The following is a 21,599-nucleotide window of genomic DNA, read 5'->3' on the forward strand; positions in this document are numbered from 1 at the left end:
TATTAAAACGATTATTCAGTAAAATGTTTCCTGGAGATTAACTGTTCTCAAATCAACCAATAGAGTTATTGGGCTTCTCGAATTGCCCTTCTTTATTCATTATCCATCTTTTACATTCAATCGTCATTATCCCTTCCAATTTCATATCCATTTCTATCTATATCCCAAATTATATATAGAAACTAGAAAATTCATTACACACACAAGAAGAAGAACTATTCCTCTATGAAAGAACTATTATGTAGCTATTCCTAAAGGAATATACAATTTTTATTTTTCTTTTCAACTTAAAAAAAAAAAAAAAATTATACCCTGAATTGTTGGAATTATTTGGGTGGCCGACCAGCCCATCACCCACACCAGAACCCGAGGGTGGTGTGACTATACCTGGAGACCTTCGTGCTAGACCCTCGATGCATTTGGGGGTGGCCCTGACCACCCTTGGGTTTTGTTGTGGGGCCACCCACAATTCTTATTATTTAGGTGTTTTATTTTTTTTTATTTTTGAGTTTTTAAAAAAATAAGAAATAACGTAGGTTTTTTTTAGTGATTTTGGTTCAATTCCAGCGAAAGCATATGTGTTGTCACCAAATTGGAGAAGAAGAATAATTATTCTATTCAACATTCTCTATTTCCAGTAGAGTAAGGATAGATATTGTCTTTTTATCTTTCCAAAATTGAAGTGGCTTTTAAAATTATTGTTAGATTAAAATACAATAGTGATTAATCTCAAATTTAATAGTAATTTTAAAAGTAATAATGATAACCATCCTACATACCAAACAAGCCCTAAGATATTAGCATTACAAAAATCTTATTCTCATACTGTTTATAAAATATTTAAGGACCTGCCCTGTTAATGGCCGCCTAGAAAGAGGAGCAAGAAAAGGAAGGGGTCCAGCTGTAAAGAATTATTCTTTGTAATGAAAACTAAAATTGCACATATTAATTGAATCAAAGAGATTGATTAGGAAAAAAAAAATTGTATCAAAGAGATTACTTTTATATATTTTTCAAATTCTACCAATTAAACCAACATTGCTCAAACCCTTTCATCACCTTTTGAGCCTAGTTAAAATTGTGGCATCTTCTTGAATATCAGAGGTGAAGGCACCTGCAAAAACTTCACTGATCACCTTTATTCCGTTATGATACAATTCGAAATTTGCATATTTCGAGATGACGAGGAGCTTCCAAGAAGAAAACACATCTCTACCCAAGTATTACTTTGCGCGATTTAAAACCTTAAAAGAGCTTTGACATCATTTATATTGTTAAATACACCAATATTAATTAATTCTAATAATAAAATTTCTGCTCTTCATTTCACTTGGCACTTTCTTTTATAGTCGAGCATATATTTGTTCATAAATAATCGATCTTCACATGGTCTACCTCATTTTGCATTGGACATGAGTTAACTTTTGCTAATTTATAAAATTATATTAGGAGAATTAAAGAAATATCATATTTCCTTAAGTCCTTGATTTTCTACTCTTCTTTTTGGTTTTTAATTTCCTTTGAAAGCTTGAATGTTGAGGCTATTTTCTCCCCTTTTTCTTGATCTCTACATCTATATATTTACATACTATTCATAAGTCTTATCTCATGATACTAATACTTTGACTTTCAAACTTAAAAAAATTCCCATGTCACTGTTTGAGCAAGATGTGCAAAGTTAAAAATCATTGCATGCAGAGGATTCTTGATATACTGTGGAAACCACCATTATGCCAAAACCTAATTTGAGGATCAAGCTTTTTATCAACTATATAGTATATAGTTTAATCTATATAAATCCCTTAGTTTCCTTTTATTGCCTATGAGCCCAAGTGCATCATTTTTTTTTTTTTTCCATAGGATTTTGTGAATATGTTAGACCTTCTTCTTTGTTTTAACTTTTAAGGGAAGACTAAAGAAACATGTTTAGAATTCCCAAATTTAAAAAGAAGGGAAAAATCAAATTTAATCTTTAGGTTTTCGTTTGATTTTAATCAAGTCTTTAGGTTTTCAATTTAAAAATCAAGGCCTTAGATTTTTTCCTAATTCCAAATAGGACTCTTTATCAACATATTGTCCGATTAATTAAAAGTATGCCGTGTTTTCCTAAATTTCAATTTTGAAAATACGGCTACTTGATATTAGGTAATGCAATTGCCTTTAAAAACTTGTTGGAAATTGCGTTAAGAAGCTTACAAAGTGCTTTTAGTATAGAAAAGTTGTGCCAAACAAAAATGATGAGGGTTTTTTTTTTTTTTGGGTAGCTTGAGAAATAGACAAAAGAGAGATAATTTCACTTGTAACCCACTCATTATAGTGGAGCCAAGTCGAATATAATTTCACTTGTATATTACTTAAAGGCAATATTTAATTAAAATGAGTTTAACTGCAGAATCAAGGATTAAACTTAAATATTTTCTTTAATATCATGTTAAACCTCGTTTATCTAAAAAGTTTAACCTGATAAAAAAGATTGAAAATAATCATTTAACTAATACTTTAACAAAATTGATTCCTTCGCATAAAGAAAATAAAAAGGAAAAGAGAACGTATGATTATATTAAAGAATTCATTTAACAACTCAAAAAACATAATCTCATAATTCTAGGAAATTCAGAGTGTAAATCCAGATTCACATCCTCTCTTATTACACAATCTGTCACACTCTCACTCTTTCCAATCAAAAACAAAAACCAAAAGCAAAAGAAAAGAAAAAGGAGGAAAAGTAAAAGAAAACCAACATGCCATCCCCTCCTCTCAGAAAAAAAAAAAAACATAATTGACAATAATATTGAACCAAAAAGGCAAAAGCTATACCACTTTCAGTAGCATCAACCATCACAACCATGAGCACTACCATCACCACAAGCATCAGTGCTGGCTGTTGTAGACACATGGGCTGCACCCATTATAGCAACAGCCATGCCAGCATCAGCGCCACCGGAATTGGCAGCTCCATGATGGTTGGCAGCATCATCGCCGGGAGCCGTAGAAGCATGTCCTCGGCTTTTGCCGCCTTTCCGAGGTTTGTCGTGGGAAGATTTTTGCCGGGAGGAACCATCTGAGTCTCCTTGTATGCTTTCTTTGTGCTTGCGGCTTGGGATGCAGAAACATATGGTTTTGCTCTTCATGACTGGATTGTCAGCCCAAACTCAATGCAGTCAGTGGTACTTCTTTTCTCATGTCTTCGTTCTATATAACAAGCACTTTAAAAGGTTCCAAAACTTTAATTATTAACATGATTGCTTGGTTAATAAGTGTTGTTGGCATAAACCAAGGAATTTGTTAAAAAAAACAAAAGAATTGCTTGGGGAACTTTTCCTTTTGATGTTTTTTTCCTTTTCTCTGGCTCAGTACAAAGCTTTTTCACCCACTGGTTTCCATCATACGTTATATGAAAATCAACGGTTACATCCCAGCCAGCTATGCAAGAAAAAACAAATGTTTATGACCCATCTTCTTTTAGTCAACAATAGTAATTAACCAGGGGTTAAGCATAAATCCTGTGCTATAAAGCTTGAGCAACAATGCTAATAAAGCTAAAGATTCCTTAAAAAAGTTGAAAAACACCAGTATTTGGGTTTAATCTTACTAAAGCAGAGCATTATGAGGCATATTTTTCTCTGATTAATGACAGGATGTACCATTCATGCAGATGCACATGTTTTCACCACTAATTGACAGGCTGTTGACAAACTTAACATTTCATTGTCTATTACAAAATAATTTGGTCATTTTCTTTTCTTCTTTCCCCCCTTTAAACGTTCATGTTAGTTCTGTAAATATTTACACTTCATGCATTTCAAATTCTTTTTCCTTCTGATTGATTGGTAAATTTTTCACTTCAGATTTACCCCCTTCCACCACTAATCTAGCTACCATTATACCACCTGAGCTAGAGCTTAGAGGCTAATCAATTTGGTAATGTTAATACAACGAGTAATGTTGTATATTATATTTTTATCCTACAATTGTTCAACAATGTTAACGTGACACTCCAAATCAACTACTGAACTTTCCTTTATTAAACAAGAATTAATCTAAGAGTTAGTTGAAAGTGCCACGTTAGCCTTATTGGATGCATGTTAGATAGAATTATAGGCTGTGTTTGTTAATGTGTTTTGAATTGTGTTTTTTGTTTTGGGTTTGAAAAAATATTCTAATGTGGCATAAAGGTAAAAACTATTTTTGTGTTTTGATAAGTGTTTTGTTTTTAAGTTTATTTATTAATATTTTTGTTTTGAGAACATAAAACAAAGAATTTAACACAAAGCCATAGTATTTTGCATTACTCTACCTCAATCAACATTCAAGCATGAGTTCATAATTGTGTTAATGTATGAATATGTAGGTCAACCTTAACCTAACCTATTTAATTAAAAAGATTAAATCCTTCAATTTAACCCGCTAATTTCATGTTTATTTAATGTCAAATTTGCTAGTATAAAAAATTGTCGGCCCTTATGCCACGTGATAGGTTCAGGTCATTTCAAGACATAAGTATAAAACTATATAAGTCAACCCTAACTCAACCCGTTTAATTAAATGAATCGAACCCTTCGACCCTAATTCTCTAATTTTCCATTGAGATCGTGAGTTATTTCAGAAATTGCTAGCTTTAAATCTATGATACCAAAATCAACTAAAACACATTTACCAGCCAAATCTCGACTTTCCTTTCCAGTCACACGAACTCACTTCATTCGAAATTTCAGTGCACACTGCACAGTGCAGAATAAGAAGGAACTAACCCCAATAATTGTGGTTTCTACTCTTTTTTTTTTTTTTGTTTAATAGGGTATTGTAATACAAAATCATCTCATTAATATCCTTCTAAATAGCCGTGTCAACCATCATTATGGTATTATTTCTTTAAGTAAAAAGAATGGGCAGCCCAAATCTAAAACCCTTTAAAGGTGAATGTTCTTGTTACGAGCTCATGCAAAATATCCCCACAAAACTTCTTTTCTGCATTCATCGCACGGTCATAGATCCATCTTGCTTCATTTTGATGAGACTGCTTTCAATGTTCCGTAGCACCGGTTTATATCTGCAAATTTTATTTTTTGAAAGAAATCAACAACAGAGCATCTTTGCTTCAATATCGTGATGAATTGACAAGAGAGAGAGAGAGAGAGAGAGAGAGAGAGAGAGAGAGAGAGAGAGGATCTTACAGGTTTGCAAGACCATTATATGCTTGTGTGACTTGTTGAAGCCGTGCTGAGAGCTGCATAACCTCTGCTGACAGTGTTTCTGCTCTGCTCTGTTCTTTTGCAAGTTGGCCCTATGAACACAAAACAATACAGACAAGCAGTTAGTTATTACACAGGTGTAGAAGGGCCCCCAAAAGATCAAAGTGGTATTCAAAATCTTCAACAGATTATTGAAGAGTTCATCCTGGTAATCCCATCGATCAGAATTATAAGTTTGTTGTGTAGTAATTTGACTTGCCCTGCCTCAACTCACGTCCACATAACAAAAGGAATTAGACATCTTATCCTAAAATCAACTACTAACCTTGAGGGAGAAAACTTCAGTAGTAGATGCTATGGAAGTGGTCTCATTTACCCCATCTCTATACAATAATTCAGGCAAGCCCTTAGCCTGTTCTGTTCTCAACTTATCGAGAGTTTCACGGAGCTCTTCATTTTGCTTAAGACAGTCTTTCACCTGCAAAGTCATATGTCAGGCAGGTCAAAAAATTGAGAAATAGAACTGATGATATGACAATTACTAACAGAAATGATGTCAACTCTCGGAAAGATGCAGATTTAGCAAATGCCACTGAGCCACAAGACCACTTCAAGGGCCCCATTTAATGGTTGTCCCGAGACCTGTGAGAGTTATTTCCCGAGTTTGATCCACAAGACCTTCACCTGATGTTACTAAAGTTTTGGTGGTGGTGGTGGTGGTTGGTGGTGGGTTGGGGGGGGTGACGTCAGGCTATGGTCAATTCATCTTGAGGGAGAACCTGTGGACCACTTTGCCATCTAGGCCCCTCTTGACTGATTTCTCACGTATAGATGACACATATGGCTGCCCCCCTCTATCCTTTTTTGCTTAGTAAAAAAAAGCAGACTTAACAAATACGAGAACCAATGCTCAATGAGAACAGCATTTACCAATGGCTTAAACCTATAAAGTTAAATGGTTAACACATCACCACAAAACCAAAGGACAATGAGATGTATCAACCAACATATGGAATGAAAGGTGGTGGCAGAAACATTACACAACTTCAAGGATCAAGATATTGATTCATTCTGCAGATTAGATTTTCAAGGACGCTAAATAGGTTATGCAGTCCCCTAGAACCTTCATAGTTAACGTTTCTAATTCTCAAGGAAACTAAATAGGTTATGCAGTACCTTCATAGTTAACATCTCTTCGGTGCAGCCGTGATCTTAAATTTAATTTGCCATCCTTATACAACATTGAGTTCAAAGATCTAATATAGTCACAATCACAAACTTTTGCCTTCTTCTCTATTTCTGCAAGTAGTTTTGTTAATAGAATTATCTAAACTTACCACTTCCCTATTACTCCAGATCTTCACAAAGACATTCAGTGTACCATAGAAGATCACAGACACATGAGACATACATGTGTTATTTCTACAACTTCTACACTGACCAAGAAAAATCTTAGTAGAACGAAAAAACAATAAATTGAATTGATGCTCTTAATCAAAACATAAAATGTTCACTAAATCATGGTGGAAGACATGTTCAAGGGAAAACTCAATTTTGTGGTTTGTGTTCAATAAACCAGGTCAACATAATTGAGTACCAATTAGCAACAAAATTTATATCCGTTGATAGAAGACATACATATTCACATAAGTCATAATGACCTTTTTGTCATAAGAAGATTCCCATATGCTTTTATGGCCCAAAATGCAAAGAATAACCCTCCCTTCTCAATTCATTCAAAAAGATTCAAAGGAAAGACATGTAATAACAAATTATTCCTATTATGATGAGTTTTTCTTTTGAGTTCCCTATAGTAGGCATATTGAACGATAGATTATAAAAAGGGGCCAAGGAAGAACAAAGAAAAGTAAACTGGATCATATTTAAAGCCTTGATACGTGCTGTTTTAAATTCTGCATACATTACATACATGGACCTCAGTCACTAGTCCAGCCCCAAACGGAAAGTGCATGTTCATAACCGAAGCCTCACTGTGCCACATATACTGCTGACTAACACTTCAGTCTAATCTATAAAAAACCAGTTCAACTGTTTTGTAGTTTTTTATGAAAAAAAAAATCTACCATGCTCTTTGAATAAGATATGCAGACAGGAATCAGAAAGGTCCTAATTTCACAAACCCAATTCTGTAGGGCCTTCTGGCCAGTACCTGATTCTCCCAGCGCACAGCAATGCCCATTGCCTCTTGATAAGAACTTGAGAGATTAGAATTTTCCTCAAAAAGACGTTCTATCTCTGAAGATTGAGAATCAATCTGCCAAAACATAGTGAAGCATCTTGACCATCAGATGGAGTGTACATTTTTACTGAAGGATAATAGAGAAGGCTAAGAATTAAGACCAACCTCCATTAGCAGTTTCTGTCTACTACTTTCCAATCGCTCAACCACTACAGCCATGTCATGCAACTGCTTCTCAAGTTTTTCCTTGTCTTCCTGAAGTTTCAAAATAAAAATAAGTGATAAAGGTTATAACAACAGAACACAAACCTCCAAAATACTCACCCTCCACTTAGATGCATCAATCAATAAACTAAATATCATGAACAAATCAATTAAGCAAGACACAAAAAGAAAAAGAAAATAAGGAGATAAGTTCATATGCTGTAGTCATGGTAAACTGTGTTCCATGCATGCTAAAGCGGCCACACATAAGATCAGCCCTAACACTAAAAATGACACATGAGGTATTGGGCTACGTCCATATAAACTTGTCAAAAGACCAGTAGCAGACATTAATTAATAAAATCAATTTATTTGTAAGAAAACTGATTAACATTTTCACCCAATTAGAGAACTTGGTATGTTGATCATAATGACATTGCACCTGTATAGTTTCATAAACAATATAATCAACCTAAGAAATTCTCTTACCAGTGAAAACCCCTTCTGAGCTGCTATCTCTGAGACTTCTTCTGCATTGCACAAATGGGTCAATGACATTAGGAAAAAAAAAAGAAAAACAATAATTAAACAACAGAACACTATTCACAAAACACTAGTAGAAAAGATCTTTTAAAACTTTTTCACATTAGAAGGCGACAAAAACTGCAGATAACATAATCTTCAAAGAATCTAGGCAATCATAGCATGGCTCGGAAAGGCATTCAAGGTACATTGCTTAGTTTAGTTTGTACTAGTAGTTGACAATTAAGAATAAAGAAGCATATAGATAGATAGGTATGAGGTTTCATAATAATCCTCCCACTTTGACACCTAGGATGTACTTAGATTTTTTGTTATTTTTTTTTTTTTAATTGGTAAATGACTCCGCACCACTTATTAGACTTGAAGCAGTGACCTCACCCACCGCCCCATTTTTATGGGAGGTTGAAGTGCCGTTTAGCCCAAATGCCACTAGAATCTGTAATTAGAGATTTTCTGGGAATCCAGTAGATGTCGTAATGAGAAATTGTTATAACCAATTCCTGGTTTAGTGTCCTTATGTACTCTTTCTAATCTAGGGACACATGTACAAACAAATGCCAGGTACAACAGTCAATACCATCCAATACAAATCTTGAAGCCATTATATATCCAACAGTGAATCTACAAAATTTTCAAGAATGGTACCAGAAACCCTTCCAGATAAAGCTGTCAGTTTCTCTTCCAACTCCTGCTTTTCAGACACGAGAGCTAAAGTTCGGCCTTGCTCCTCTGCTAATCGTTGTTGCTCCTGTTGCCTCAATACTGACACTTGCTATAAATTTCAAACCATCATGAGACACTCATAAACAAACACCAAGAAAGATAAGAAAATAAAATAAACAATTCTAACCTGGAACTCTGTTTTTAAGCTAGCTAGCTCCTTTTCCAAGGTTCGTATATGATCTGGGGAATTTCCAATTGAGCTGATTCCACCAAGTTGATTCATTGCTTGTTGCTGTATCAAGTTCAGCTCTGCTCTCAAGGCTGCAGCATCTTCCTCAGCCTATTGCAAGAGATCTAGTCAGAACAAGAAATAAACGTGCCTATGCCTTTATATACATAGAAACTGATTGCATACTCGATACTGTTCCTCCTCTGCTTCCTTTATTCGTTTCTTGAGCATACGAAGCTGTGCAGACAGATCCTCCTACACTAATAGATGAGACTTTGTGGGTACAGGTTGGAAGGAAATTAATAAGTAACATGAGAGGACAACATCTAGTGCACATGGTGTACCCGTGCAACAACTGCTGCATCTTTCTCCATCGCCACATCCTTTAGAGCTTTTCTCAGAGATGGTACAGTGTTTTGTTCCTGCAATTGATGGCAAAAATAAAACAAGCACAGGTTAAAAAATTGAAACAAGACGTCTAGAACAGTTTTGCATGACAAAAACTTTAGATGTAAAACCAAAGCATGGGGAAAAAAGTACAAATATTAACATCAAAAAAATTTAGAAGACCTAGAAATGGAAGACAGAAAAGATTTTCACTCTACAAACATCTAGCTGGGTGGTTCATCATTTTTTGAGTTTCTAAAGAGGTTTCTAGTCCAGAAATTACTTTTGTGGATCCCTCCCAGGACTTTCTCAACCAAAATAATGCAAAAGAATTGGTGGGTGGAAAAATATAAACTGAGTAAATTTTACTCTTTTGCCAACAATTTGTAATGTGCTTGTCCACCAATAACAAACACAACTGACAATGCACAAAGGGACATTAATAAACACACCCTTCTCTGCAAAACAAAGTAAAGAATAAGAAGGCCTTTCGATTACCAGCTCAGTCCAACGCTTCTGTAGCATGTCATTCTCGGCTTCCCTTGTTTGAAGCTGAAACAGAAAAAATATAAAACTCATCAGCGTAATTGATCATAATTCGTTACCAAAAAGCCTCCTTTGCTGTACATCATAAACAAAATACATAAATATATATATAATTTCGTAGTCTTACCCTTGAAGCCAATGTCTTGTTCTCTTCCTCCAACTCCACATTTTTCTTATGAAGGTCTTGTAGCTGAGATACCAAACCACTAACGTCTGCCTGCAACAGTGACTCTTCAGTGTCAAGAATCTAAATCGAAACTACACAAAATACAACCGAAAATATGTCCATAACTTAGCCATTCAAATAAAACTTCACCATAGCTTCTAGCCTAACTCACCCTTTAGAAAAATTGGTACCAAATGCCCCAATTGATTTGCCAACGATATGTAACGTAACAAAAAGAAATAAACATTTTGGTCTTCTTATTATTGTTAACACCACGTGGGTTTTAAGCCAACGACCTCACCTTCTTGTGCGCGGAGAAAGTGTGATTTGAGCCAGAGCTAATCGGCAAAAAGAACTAAAAACTTACGTTGCTAAAGCCCCGTCTTCCAGGAACCAAAAACTTAGCACACACAATTACAAATTCTCTTTAATTTCATTTCCTAAACTATCGCAGCAACCAAACAGGACGTAACGTTTAAAATTTGACAAAATTTCCATGTTTTAAAAATCTTTACAAACAGGAAAAATCAAAACTTTTCTAAAAACTAATAATAGAAAAATAAAGAATTTAGATTTAAACTAAGGAAACTCAGTTCCTACCTCCATGAGTCGATTTGCGCTCTCCGATTTTTTCATCCCAACAATATCTGAGCACAAAAGATAATATTATTAAAAAAAAAAGAAGCAACCACATACGATTGAAACTAAAAAAAGAAAAAAGAAAAAAAAGGACCGATTTAAAAAATTAAAAAAGGACCATTTTGAATCGAGGCTATGCTGAGATCTGGCCCCGAAGAAGTTTTGCTAATTCTCTCGGCTGCTCTCTTTTGGCGAATCTCTTCCAACTGCCAAAAAAAAAATGGATTAAATTGGCGCCCACACAAAGAAAAATACGAAATCCAAGAAACGAAATTTCAAAATTGAAGACAATGAAAAAATGCGAAGACAAGCATGGTGGACGGTGAATATGAGCGATGACATCTGTACCGTTCGTCGGCCTAAGGATGCGTGGCGCGCGTCCATGGCGGCAAGTGAGGACGAGTCGCAGAGAACGATTTTTCGTTCCTCAGCCGAGATCTCTGCGTTTCGTTTACAACTCTTCCGAAACCGAAATAGATTGCCAGAGAAAACGATACAAAATTGACCCCGTAATTTTTAACGGCTTTATTTATTTATTTATTTTTTTCCTTTTTATGTATTTAACCTTCAAGCTTTATTCATTAATTTACAAGAAAATAAATGAACTTAATTTTATTTCCTAGGCGTCTTTCATCAATAACGTGCAGTCGTCTGGGTGGTGTAGTCGGTTATCACGCTAGTCTCACACACTAGAGGTCCCCGGTTCGAACCCGGGCTCAGACAATTCTTTTTTCCGTCTTCTCTTGTTTCTAACTCCTTATCAGTGATCTCTTATAGTGAATTCCCCAATTTCAAAGAAAATATAGCTTTTTCTCCATTGGTGGATCATCATAAATTTTTCTTTTTCGTCTTAAATCATTGGCACTCGTACTTCATTAAGTTACCAATTAATTTTTTCCTTGACATATAACCTTACTTAATGTAATGAGTATGCTACCACTGACACTTATCACATCAATTGACATGACATATTATAAATGATTGACATTGTAAATTACTTAAAACACTTCATGTCAAATATGAGTATAAAAAATGGATGTAAAGAGTAGCAGTATTCTTTTGTAAACTAGTTGATCAAACAAATGGTAATGAATATTGAAGATGATAGACCATTCAGGAAAGACGCTTGTAAGAGAAATGTATAGAAATGTGAAAGTGAAACGAACTTGGTATTGTCACTATACGTTTGAGGACTCTCAAATCTCTGACGACAATTTCTCACCTCAAATTATTGGGAAAAATGAAATAAATTAGCATTACATTTGGCATTCATCTACCAATAATCCCCACATGAACAAATCCCATCTTTGAAGTGGTGGAATCGATTCACGTCTCGAACCAGAATCTCTCTATTCGCAAACTTGGAAATGAACTTGGTAACGGAATGACAGTCTTCACATAACCTCAAGTTTTTGGTAATCCGAATTGTTTCCCCTTTACTTGTGTTGATGAGTCCAAATGCAACAGCAAGCTTTTCGCTATGGCCTAATACGATTCTTTCCTTCTCCTCTGCATCAAGATCATAGAGAACAGCTTTAGTTTGCGGCATGTAGCCCCGCTCCTTCATCTCTGTCGACAATCTGACCAACAAAGCATGGAGTTGTTCCATCTGTGGGTTAGGCTCATCAACAGATGTAAACGAGTAGATCTTCCTTTTAGCTTCAATCCAACTACGACCTTGGATCTTTTGAAGTCCACGAGCATCTAAAAGCTTCTTCACTCTTTTCACCTCATCCCACATATTAGCTTCAGCATAAATATCAGCTAGGAGCACATAGTTCCCAGCATTCATAGGCTCAAGCTCAAAAAGCCTTCTGCTTGCTCTTTCCGCAAGCTCCACATTGCAGTGGATCCTACATGAGCCAAGAAGAGAACCCCACACCTTCGGCCCTGGTTCAATCCTCATCTCTTCAATGATCTTGGCTGCTTCATCCAACCGATTGGCACGGCCAAGAAGGTCCACCATACAAGCATAATGCTCCACACTAGGATATATCCCATGTTCTTTAACCATAGATGCAAACAACATCTTCCCCTCCTCAACAAGCCCGGCATGACTACATGCTCCCAAAACACTAACAAATGATACGTGACTCGGTGAGACTCCATGGCAGACCATCTCTTTAAAAATTTGAATTGCCCTCTTTCCAAATCCGTGAATCCCATAACTTGAAATCAAGGAATTCCAGGAAACAACATCCCTCTTTTCCATCTGATAAAAAACCAGATGCCCCAATTCAAGCTTACCACATCTCCCATACATTGTCACAAGGGCACTAATCACTGGCAGGATTGAGTTAAGACCCCTTCTAAGGATATAGCCATGAATCAGCTTCCCTTGCTCCAAAGCAGCAAGAGCAGCACAAGCTTGAAGCACACTAACCATTGTCACTGAATTTGGAATAGAATCATGGGTCTCAAGAATCATTTCACGGAAAAGTTCCAAAGCTTCAAAGGGCCTCCCATTCTTCGCATAACATGCAATCATAGCACTCCATGAAACCACATTCCTCACTGGCATTGAATCAAACACACGACCAGCATACGAAACACACCCAAACCTTGCATACATGTCCACCAAAGTCGTCATAATATGAACAAGCGATTCATACCCATGTCGCAAAATATGCGCATGTATCTCCTTTCCCTTATGGAGAAGCGAAACCAAACACTCGGAAGCAACACAAGCCTTGAGCACATACGTGTACGTGAACCTATCAGACGGAATCCCAATCTGATTCATCTGGTGATACAAATCCAAGACCTCTTGGCCATAACCCGCCAACGTAAGCGCTCTAAAGAGCGCATTCCAAACATATATAGTTCTCTTATGAGTTGTATCAAACACCTTCCGTGCGTTGTCAATGGAGTCCAACTCAGAGTACATATTAATGAGTTTGGTGGCCAGGAAAGGGTCCTGATCGAACCCAGCATCGGCGAGATGGCGATGAACGTCAAGGCCATCGGAGAGGGAGTTCAGGCGGGAGCAAGAGAGGATAAGGAGCTCATAGGTCTGTTGGGTTGGGTCGGGCTCATGAGGGAGGACTTGAAGGGCTTGCTTGAGACTGCCTTGTTTGCATAAAGACTGAATTAACTGGTTGTAGTTAGCGTCTGTTTTGGTGGGGTTTGAAGGGTTTAAGGTGAGGGAGCAGATGGGTTGTCTTGAAGAAGTGCGAGTTGGGAAGTGGAAGTGAGTGGAGGCGGAAGATGATTGGAGATTGTGGGGCGTCAGAGTGTGAAGCGCCCACATCACATGAGAATTCTGCTTCTGAGGTAGGCTTTCTCGTTTCTAAATGTCCTCAAGTGCTACTCCTTGTTGATACCAAATCTAGTTCGCCAGACTGCTTCTGCTGGACCTTCTATAGCAAGCTTCGAGAGCTTTACGTAACTTGATAATTCTAATCATGTGAACATAATGGAAAGACTTATCCTATTGGGTTGAAGTAATTTAATTGAAACACTAAGCTTTTAGCATGCTTTTTTTTTTTTTTTTTAAGAGAAATGTTAGACCATCTATTATGGTATGTTTTTATGTGCTGACTTGACAAAGAATAAAAGAGAAATAGAGGGAGAATCGGTTACAAATTGTATTTTTTTTTTTATTTATTAAAAAAATAGCGTCAAGTCGGCACAGAAAAACACAAGAAGAACCACAGTAAATGCTCTAACATTTCTCTTTTTTTAATAACTTAAAGGACACATATACATTTAGAAGTTGGTTTATATGAGTTTCTTATAAATTGTAATTTGTGTCCATCTATTATTAGATATGTAAGACTCACATATCCAGTGAACTTTTTTTTTAAGAAAACATGTATATAAAAGGACGAGAGATAGATGAGAGATAAAAAATAGCATTTTTCATGGAAAAAAAAAATGCATCTCTAAAATATACAAGAAGTCCAAAAAGCATTTGACAAGCTAGATTTGATCGCCATAGGCAGCAAGGAAGACTACCAACATGTAAAATTAGGGACAGATAAACATTTAAAAGTGACACCATTGACATGTGTCCTTTAAGTATGTGAGAATTATATATATATTTTTTTATTAATGCTATTAAAAAAATCATGTTTTTCACGCACTAAGAAACACATATCATTTTTAGAAACCGATTTATTAGAAATTTTTATCATAAAATCATTGTAGCATAATAAAGAATAATAAAGGTTAATGTAGGAGGTATTTTAAGGGGGCTAGCTAAAATTTGGTTAACAAGTCATTTTGGCGGCCTTATTGTCAATGCTCTAATTAATGATTTTTAGATGATATATTTTTTTTTTGTTTTTTATTTGATAAAATGTTTTTACGTGACATAAACGTAAAAATAATTTTAAATATTTTATGAGTATTTTTTGTTTTTTTTTTATTGTTTGTTAATATTTTTATTATGAAATAAGAAAACAAAAAATTTAAGAAAAAAGTGTTATCAACTTATCACACAAGCGGTTTTGGCTCCACGTAATTAAAGTACCTGCCACTCTCTGCTGTTCATATCATATAATTAATTTTTTTTTTCCCTGAGTAATTAGTTATGTCTAATAATTATATTTTTTTTTCGAAATCATAATAATAATTCTATTTTTTTTTGAAATCATATAAACTAACTTTTAAAAGTGATATGTGTTATTTAAGCTATTAAAAAAGTATGTGAAAAATACATATAATTAAAAAAAAAAAAATAGACATATTTCTCAGAGGTAAGACACGCGTCATTATTAAAAATTAATTTGTAAAAAATTTATGTTCATAGTCCCGCGAGGGAAGAGAAGGGGCTCATGAGTTGTGAAAGGGGAGGAATTGCAATAGATTACCAAAACAACTAGAGAAGAAGAAGGGAAGGAAATAACAGAGAGGGCGCTTTTCAGGAGATAGTTGCAGTCTTGCAGAAGATAGCTAGTTTGCCCTCTGCTATTTTTTTATTTTATTTTATTTTTTATTTTTTATTTTATTTTTATGTTTTTGAATGAAAAAACTTTCTTCATTACTGAAAAAGCAGACCCCAAAAGGATTACAAAGAGCAAAAAGCCAAATACAAGATTCAGAGCATCGAAGGCAATTATAAAGCCTGTAGGCAAAACAACCATGCCCTCTGCTTGACTTATCACAACTTACAATTTACTGGAAAATATAATTCTCCATTCAACTTTTTGTAACTTACGGAATGCATCAATATTTATAGACTACCTCAGCAAACGTAAATAATATAAACACAATGGACTTGAACTCTGAAATAGAGTTAGACTTAAACTGGATCGAACTGAACAACAAATGAAAATACCTTAACAAATCTAAAACTACTACTACTATAGATATCTTCAGGAACTCTCGTTTGGTGCAGATTGAACCCTGTTTGAAGATGGAATTCTTGTGTCTGTATGATTTTTTTTTTTTTTTTTTTGACAATTGTTGCTCACTACGGATATATACCATTAGCGAGGTAGTATATATTCATTTGTATATTTATGACCATTGATTGTGTAGTTAACCGGAAGAACACTCTTGAGCGAGCTTAGAAGAGCACTTCCTCACACCCATTTTCATACTATTTTAGGTAGCTTTTAAAACAACAATCGGATTAAAATTCATGAAAGATCTATTATAAATTCTTTTAAAAGTCACCTAAAGGAATGTAAAAATAGGTATGAAGAATTGAAAGTATGTGTAGCATTATTTGTGGAGTAATAGTGTAACAACTTAAGGAAAAACAATAATCACATCTCCGCTATTACCTCAAAATAACTAGTCAATTTAAAATTTCTCTAAAATTCCTTATAAAGTCCAATTTCACCTAATAATTAAGTAATGTGAAACTTAGCAGTTAGCACCAATGAGTAACTTTATAAATTAAACCACCCATGCACTCTATGTTACAAATTGTATTTGAGTTAAATTAGTTTTTAGATGTAATAACTTAGTTGGATATGCAGTCGGGCTGTTGGCCCATTTCTTGTTCTGTTGTTGTTGTTGTTAGTTAGGCCTTACAAATTAGTTTGTCAATTGAGTTGTAAAATCTGTGCAAGAAGTATTGTTATCGTGTACACAACAATAATGAATAATATAGAATTGAAAAGAGAGAGTAAATAAAAATCGAGACACATATTTCGCGGTTCGACAATGAGTCTACGTCTACAGGAGTGTAGTTATTTCAATAATGATTTAAGGTTACAGTAGAACATATTTATAATAAAACCCTATTGTACGGACAGATATGAAAAACTTCAAAATACACTATACTGATATTATCGTATTATTCTCTATGCTCAAAAAAAATATTAGCCACTTGTTTCAATAAAAAGGCACTAAAGCGTATTGTAGAGGTCAATTCATTGGAAAAAAAATAGCAAAACCGATTCTCTTGGAAGTTGAGTAGCTGGAATAGAGTAATTTTCTCATTCTTTCCCTTTCATTTTGAAATCATATCTTCAGCTTGAAGTTTGGAAAATATGAAACCTGCGCATGAGCTGTTGGGGGCCATCACCCCATCTATATAATTTAATCAAACATTAAACAAATTAGGCCTCAATCCAGCATCTTAGGCGACAAGTACTAGTGACAATAACTAAAGGCCACCACTTCTGGAAATAATGAGCTTTTTAATCCTTTAGTCAATTGAATTTATTGTGATGGAAGCCGACCAGGAAACAGATCGAGCCACAGGCCAAGATTATGGTCTTCATGGGACCTCAACACACCATTACTAAAACGATAATACCTGTATCAATATGCAATACAAACTCTCAAAACTCAATTTCAAGCCCATTAATTTGAGTATCCAGTACTCTTGACTGACTCGGGATAAATTCAAAGAGAGGGAAAGCCGGCAACCCCATTGCTATCAAAATACTTCCACTCTTCCTTCCTCTTGTGCTGACTCTAATTTTCATATACAATTCTCAGTGTCTTCCCCCTGAGCCCACATTCATTTCTCCAAATACATTTGTTAGACGGTGGCTGGAAATTGAGCCACGGCCCAAAATTGTTTAGTCTTTAGTGGGACTTCACCCCCCTCGAAACTCTATAAATTTCATACCTCTTCAATTCTGTACTCTACAGGTTTCTCTTACTACAGATTCCTCCAATGAGAATTCCATTCTTTTCATGGCTCTTTTTGGTGCCCATGTGCACACGTTTCCTCAACTTCTGTGTCTTTGTGGTGTCTCGCCAATGTTTGGATAATCAACAGTCCTTGTTGCTCGAATTGAAGAACAACCTTATGTTTGCTTCTACTAAGTCCACAAAACTTGCTAAGTGGAACCAAAGTATCGATTGCTATTCTTGGGAAGGCGTAACTTGCAACGAGGGACGTGTTATTGGTCTTGACCTTACCTATGAATATATTTTTAATATTGGTAAACTTGACAATTCAAGCAGCCTCTTCGGTCTTCAACATCTTCAAAGCCTGAGTTTGGCTGATAGCATTTTCCAAAATTCTCAGATTCCATCAGAATTTGACAAGCTGGCGAATTTGAGTTATTTGAATCTATCAAAAGCAGGCTTTGCAGGGCAGATTCCAATTGTAATTTCAGGCCTGACAAGGTTGGTTACTCTTGATTTATCTACTAATTATTACTCTTCGCTGAAACTTGAGAATCCAAATTTAAATATGCTCCTTCATAACCTTTCGGAGCTTATGGAACTATATCTTGATGGTGTTTCAATATTAGCACAAGGTAATGAGTGGTATCAAGCTTTATCATCTTCATTGCCAAATTTAAGAGTGTTCAGCTTGTCATTTTGCAACCTTTCGAGTTCTTTTGATTCCTCCTTAAGGAATCTTCGGTCACTCTCAGTTATTCATTTGCATGGTAACAATTTTTCTGTTCCAGTTCCAAATTTTTTTTTCAAATTTCAAAAATTTGACATTCTTGAATTTCTTTCAATCTAGTTTTAGAGGAGAATTTCCGAAAAAGATCTTCCAAGTTCCAACGCTAGAAACACCTGACTTGTCATATAATGATATACTTGAGGTTTCTTTGCCAGAATTTTTCCCAAATGGATCTCTTCGAACCATGATGCTTAGATATACAAATGTTTTTGGGTCATTACCACCTTCTATCGGTAACCTTAAAATGTTGTCAACATTAGTTCTTCAGGGAAGCAATTTCATCGGATCAATTCCACACTCAATTGCGAGCCTCACGCAATTGGTCACTTTGGACATGTCATACAATAATTTCAGCGGATCAATTCCATACTCAATTGCGAGCCTCACACAATTAGTCTTTTTGGACATGTCACACAACAATTTCAATGTATCAATTCCAGACTCAATTGCGAGGCTCACACAATTGGTCTATTTGTACATGTCAGACAACAGTTTCAGTGGATCAATTCTAGACTCAATTGCGAGCCTCACACATTTGGCCTCTTTGGACTTGTTAGACAACACTTTTAGTGGATCAATTCTAGTTTTTAGCATGTGTAAGAATCTGACTCAAGTACAACTTTATAATAATCATTTGTTTGGTCACATTACTTCCACCCAGTGGGAAGAACTTTTGAATCTAGAATCTCTTTACTTGAGGGGCAATTCACTTAATGGAAATATTCCAATTTCTCTATATTCCCTTCCATCATTATGAGAGTTAGATCTTTCGCACAACCAATTTTCTGGTCAACTAATAGAATTTTTCAATGTTTCTTCTTTCGAGTTGAAAAAATTTCTTGATTTCTTGATAAACCAATCCAGTTTAACATATCTAGACATTTCATACAATCAAATTCATGGAGAGATCCCCATATCAATATGCAATGCTATAGAACTTGAAGTTCTAGATCTGTCTAATAATTCCTTCTTTGGCACAATTCCCCAATGCTCGATTGAGATGAGTGGTAAATCACTTAAGGTGTTGAATCTAAGGACAAACAACATCAATGGCACAATTCCTGAGGCATTTCCAAGTACTTGTGATTTACAAGTTTTAGCTCTCAATAAAAACCAACTAAAAGGGGGGTTACCGAAATCTTTGGCCTATTGCTCATGGTTGGAGGTCTTGGACATTGGGAACAATCGCATTGAGGACACCTTCCTATTTTACTTGAATAATACATCCACATTGAGGGTTCTTGTTCTACGATTTAACAAATTTTATGGGCCCATTACTCATCCAGAGCTTAATGCCACCTGGCCGATGCTTCAAATTATAGACATGGCTTCAAACAACTTTATTGGCAACCTTCCAATAATACTTCTTTCTACTTGGATGGCAATGATGAATCGTGCACATGAGGCCCAATCAGAGCCAAGTTGCCTCGAAACTTATGTGGCTAATTATTATTATCAAGATACGGTAACAGTCACCAACAAAGGTTTAGAGGTGGAGTTGGTGAAGATCTTAACCATCTTCATCACTATTGACTTTTCTTGCAACGGCCTTGACGGTCCTACCCTTGAAGAAATCGGAGAACTCAAAGCTCTATATATTCTCAACTTGTCGCATAATGCTTTCACGGGCCAAATTCCATCATCTTTGGGGAAATTGAGTAATATGGAGACACTAGTCTTATCAAGCAACAAGCTTTCTAGTAAGATTCATGTGCAACTTGCTCATGGTCTTATTTTCCTCTCAATTCTCAACCTTTTCTTCAATCATTTGGTGGGGCAAATTCCATTCATCAAGCAATTTGCCTCCACTAGAATCTATTCTCTTTCAAGTTTAATTCTATAGGAGCATCCCTAGATCAATATGCAATGCTACAATTCTCGAAGTTAATATATCTGTATAATAATTCCTTCAGTGGCACAATTCACCAATGCTTGATTGAGATGAGTCGTACACTTCGGGTGCTAAATCTAAGGACAAACAACCTCAATGACAAAATTCTCGATGCATTTCCAGATAATTGTGGTTTAAAAACTTCAGCTCTCAATAAAAACCAATAAAAACAAATTAAAAGGAGGGTTACAAAAATCTTTGGCCAATTGGATTGGGTTGGAGGTATTGGACATTGGCAACAACCACATCGATGGCACCTTCCCATTTTACTTGAAGAACACATCCTCGTTGAGGAAACTTGTTTTGCAATGAAACAAATTTTAATTTGTTAATCCTTAAACTAAAATTAAAATAAGTTGCCCATGGATGGGGTAACAAATTGGGGCTTCGACTACGGCGGCAACAAATCTTCCACAACCAAATCAGTTATCGTCCATCATCAAATCGTTATATACTCAAAGAGATAGTAACGAGAGAGAGAGAGAGAGAGAGAGTTGAACGAAATGATTGAGGGAAAAGGGGGGAAAAAAAAAAGGGAAAAAGAGAAGAGTCAGATGTCCTATTCGTCTATGAAACAATAAAAATTTAAATGATTATTATTTTTTAAAAAAAAAAATCCATTCGTGAACAGTGTAATGCCATATGCCTTTTGATTCTTGTTCTATTCTTTCATATTCCTTAATTTATCATTATGATTCTATGGCTATAAAAGGAAGTATTGAGTAGTATGTAAAACACACAATAATAGAGAAGAATCATACATAATTCTTGAAGAACTAATTTCATATATTACAATTTCTTTATCTTGTTTTGTTATTTTCTTGGGTTAAATACATTACACTCCCCTGTGATTTGCAAACTTTATTTTTTATCCCTTGAGTTTTAATTTTTATCATAGGTGGTACCTGTGGTATGGGAAAAGACAGAATGGTACATCCGTTTATTTTTTCGTCCAAAACTAACGTTTCGCCATGTCAACGTACATGTGTCGGCGTACATGTGCGATACTTGTTCCCAGGAACCATGTTAGCGCTGACGTGGCTATTAAATTTTATTTCTTTATTTATTTTTATTTTAAAGACTTAAAAAAAAAAAAAAAAATTCTGGGGGT

The 21,599-nt window shown here is 35.4% G+C and overlaps 3 protein-coding genes and 1 non-coding gene across 4 annotated transcripts; 2 read left to right on the plus strand and 2 right to left on the minus strand.

The window, feature by feature from the left end:
- Window positions 1–4,625: 4,625 nt before the first annotated feature.
- On the minus strand, window positions 4,626–11,294 carry LOC133878654 (uncharacterized). The gene is made up of 15 exons (XM_062317228.1): window positions 11,118–11,294; window positions 10,888–10,975; window positions 10,731–10,777; window positions 10,092–10,181; window positions 9,917–9,970; window positions 9,376–9,453; window positions 9,218–9,286; window positions 8,990–9,142; window positions 8,785–8,911; window positions 8,086–8,126; window positions 7,558–7,647; window positions 7,363–7,467; window positions 5,518–5,670; window positions 5,175–5,284; window positions 4,626–5,050 (listed from the first exon to the last, which is right to left on the minus strand). The coding sequence occupies exons 1-15, from the start codon at window positions 11,151–11,153 to the stop codon at window positions 4,975–4,977; spliced, it is 1,317 nt and encodes a 438-aa protein (XP_062173212.1). The 5' UTR covers window positions 11,154–11,294; the 3' UTR covers window positions 4,626–4,974.
- Window positions 11,295–11,418: 124 nt separating this feature from the next.
- Window positions 11,419–11,492, plus strand: TRNAV-CAC (transfer RNA valine (anticodon CAC)). Its single transcript has one exon. It is a non-coding gene; the product is annotated as a tRNA-Val (tRNA).
- A 421-nt stretch (window positions 11,493–11,913) lies between these two features.
- On the minus strand, window positions 11,914–14,216 carry LOC133878590 (pentatricopeptide repeat-containing protein CRR2, chloroplastic). The gene has a single exon (XM_062317159.1). It carries the CDS (start codon window positions 14,017–14,019, stop codon window positions 12,043–12,045), a length of 1,977 nt encoding a protein of 658 aa, XP_062173143.1. The 5' UTR covers window positions 14,020–14,216; the 3' UTR covers window positions 11,914–12,042.
- A 3,673-nt stretch (window positions 14,217–17,889) lies between these two features.
- Window positions 17,890–20,440, plus strand: LOC133876903 (receptor-like protein 37). Its single transcript, XM_062315136.1, has 3 exons — window positions 17,890–18,551; window positions 18,658–19,149; window positions 19,462–20,440. The coding sequence occupies exons 1-3, from the start codon at window positions 17,890–17,892 to the stop codon at window positions 20,438–20,440; spliced, it is 2,133 nt and encodes a 710-aa protein (XP_062171120.1).
- The last annotated feature ends 1,159 nt before the right edge of the window (window positions 20,441–21,599 follow it).

Source organism: Alnus glutinosa, chromosome 9 (assembly GCF_958979055.1).
Source record: "Alnus glutinosa chromosome 9, dhAlnGlut1.1, whole genome shotgun sequence".
Taxonomy (NCBI): domain Eukaryota; kingdom Viridiplantae; phylum Streptophyta; class Magnoliopsida; order Fagales; family Betulaceae; genus Alnus; species Alnus glutinosa.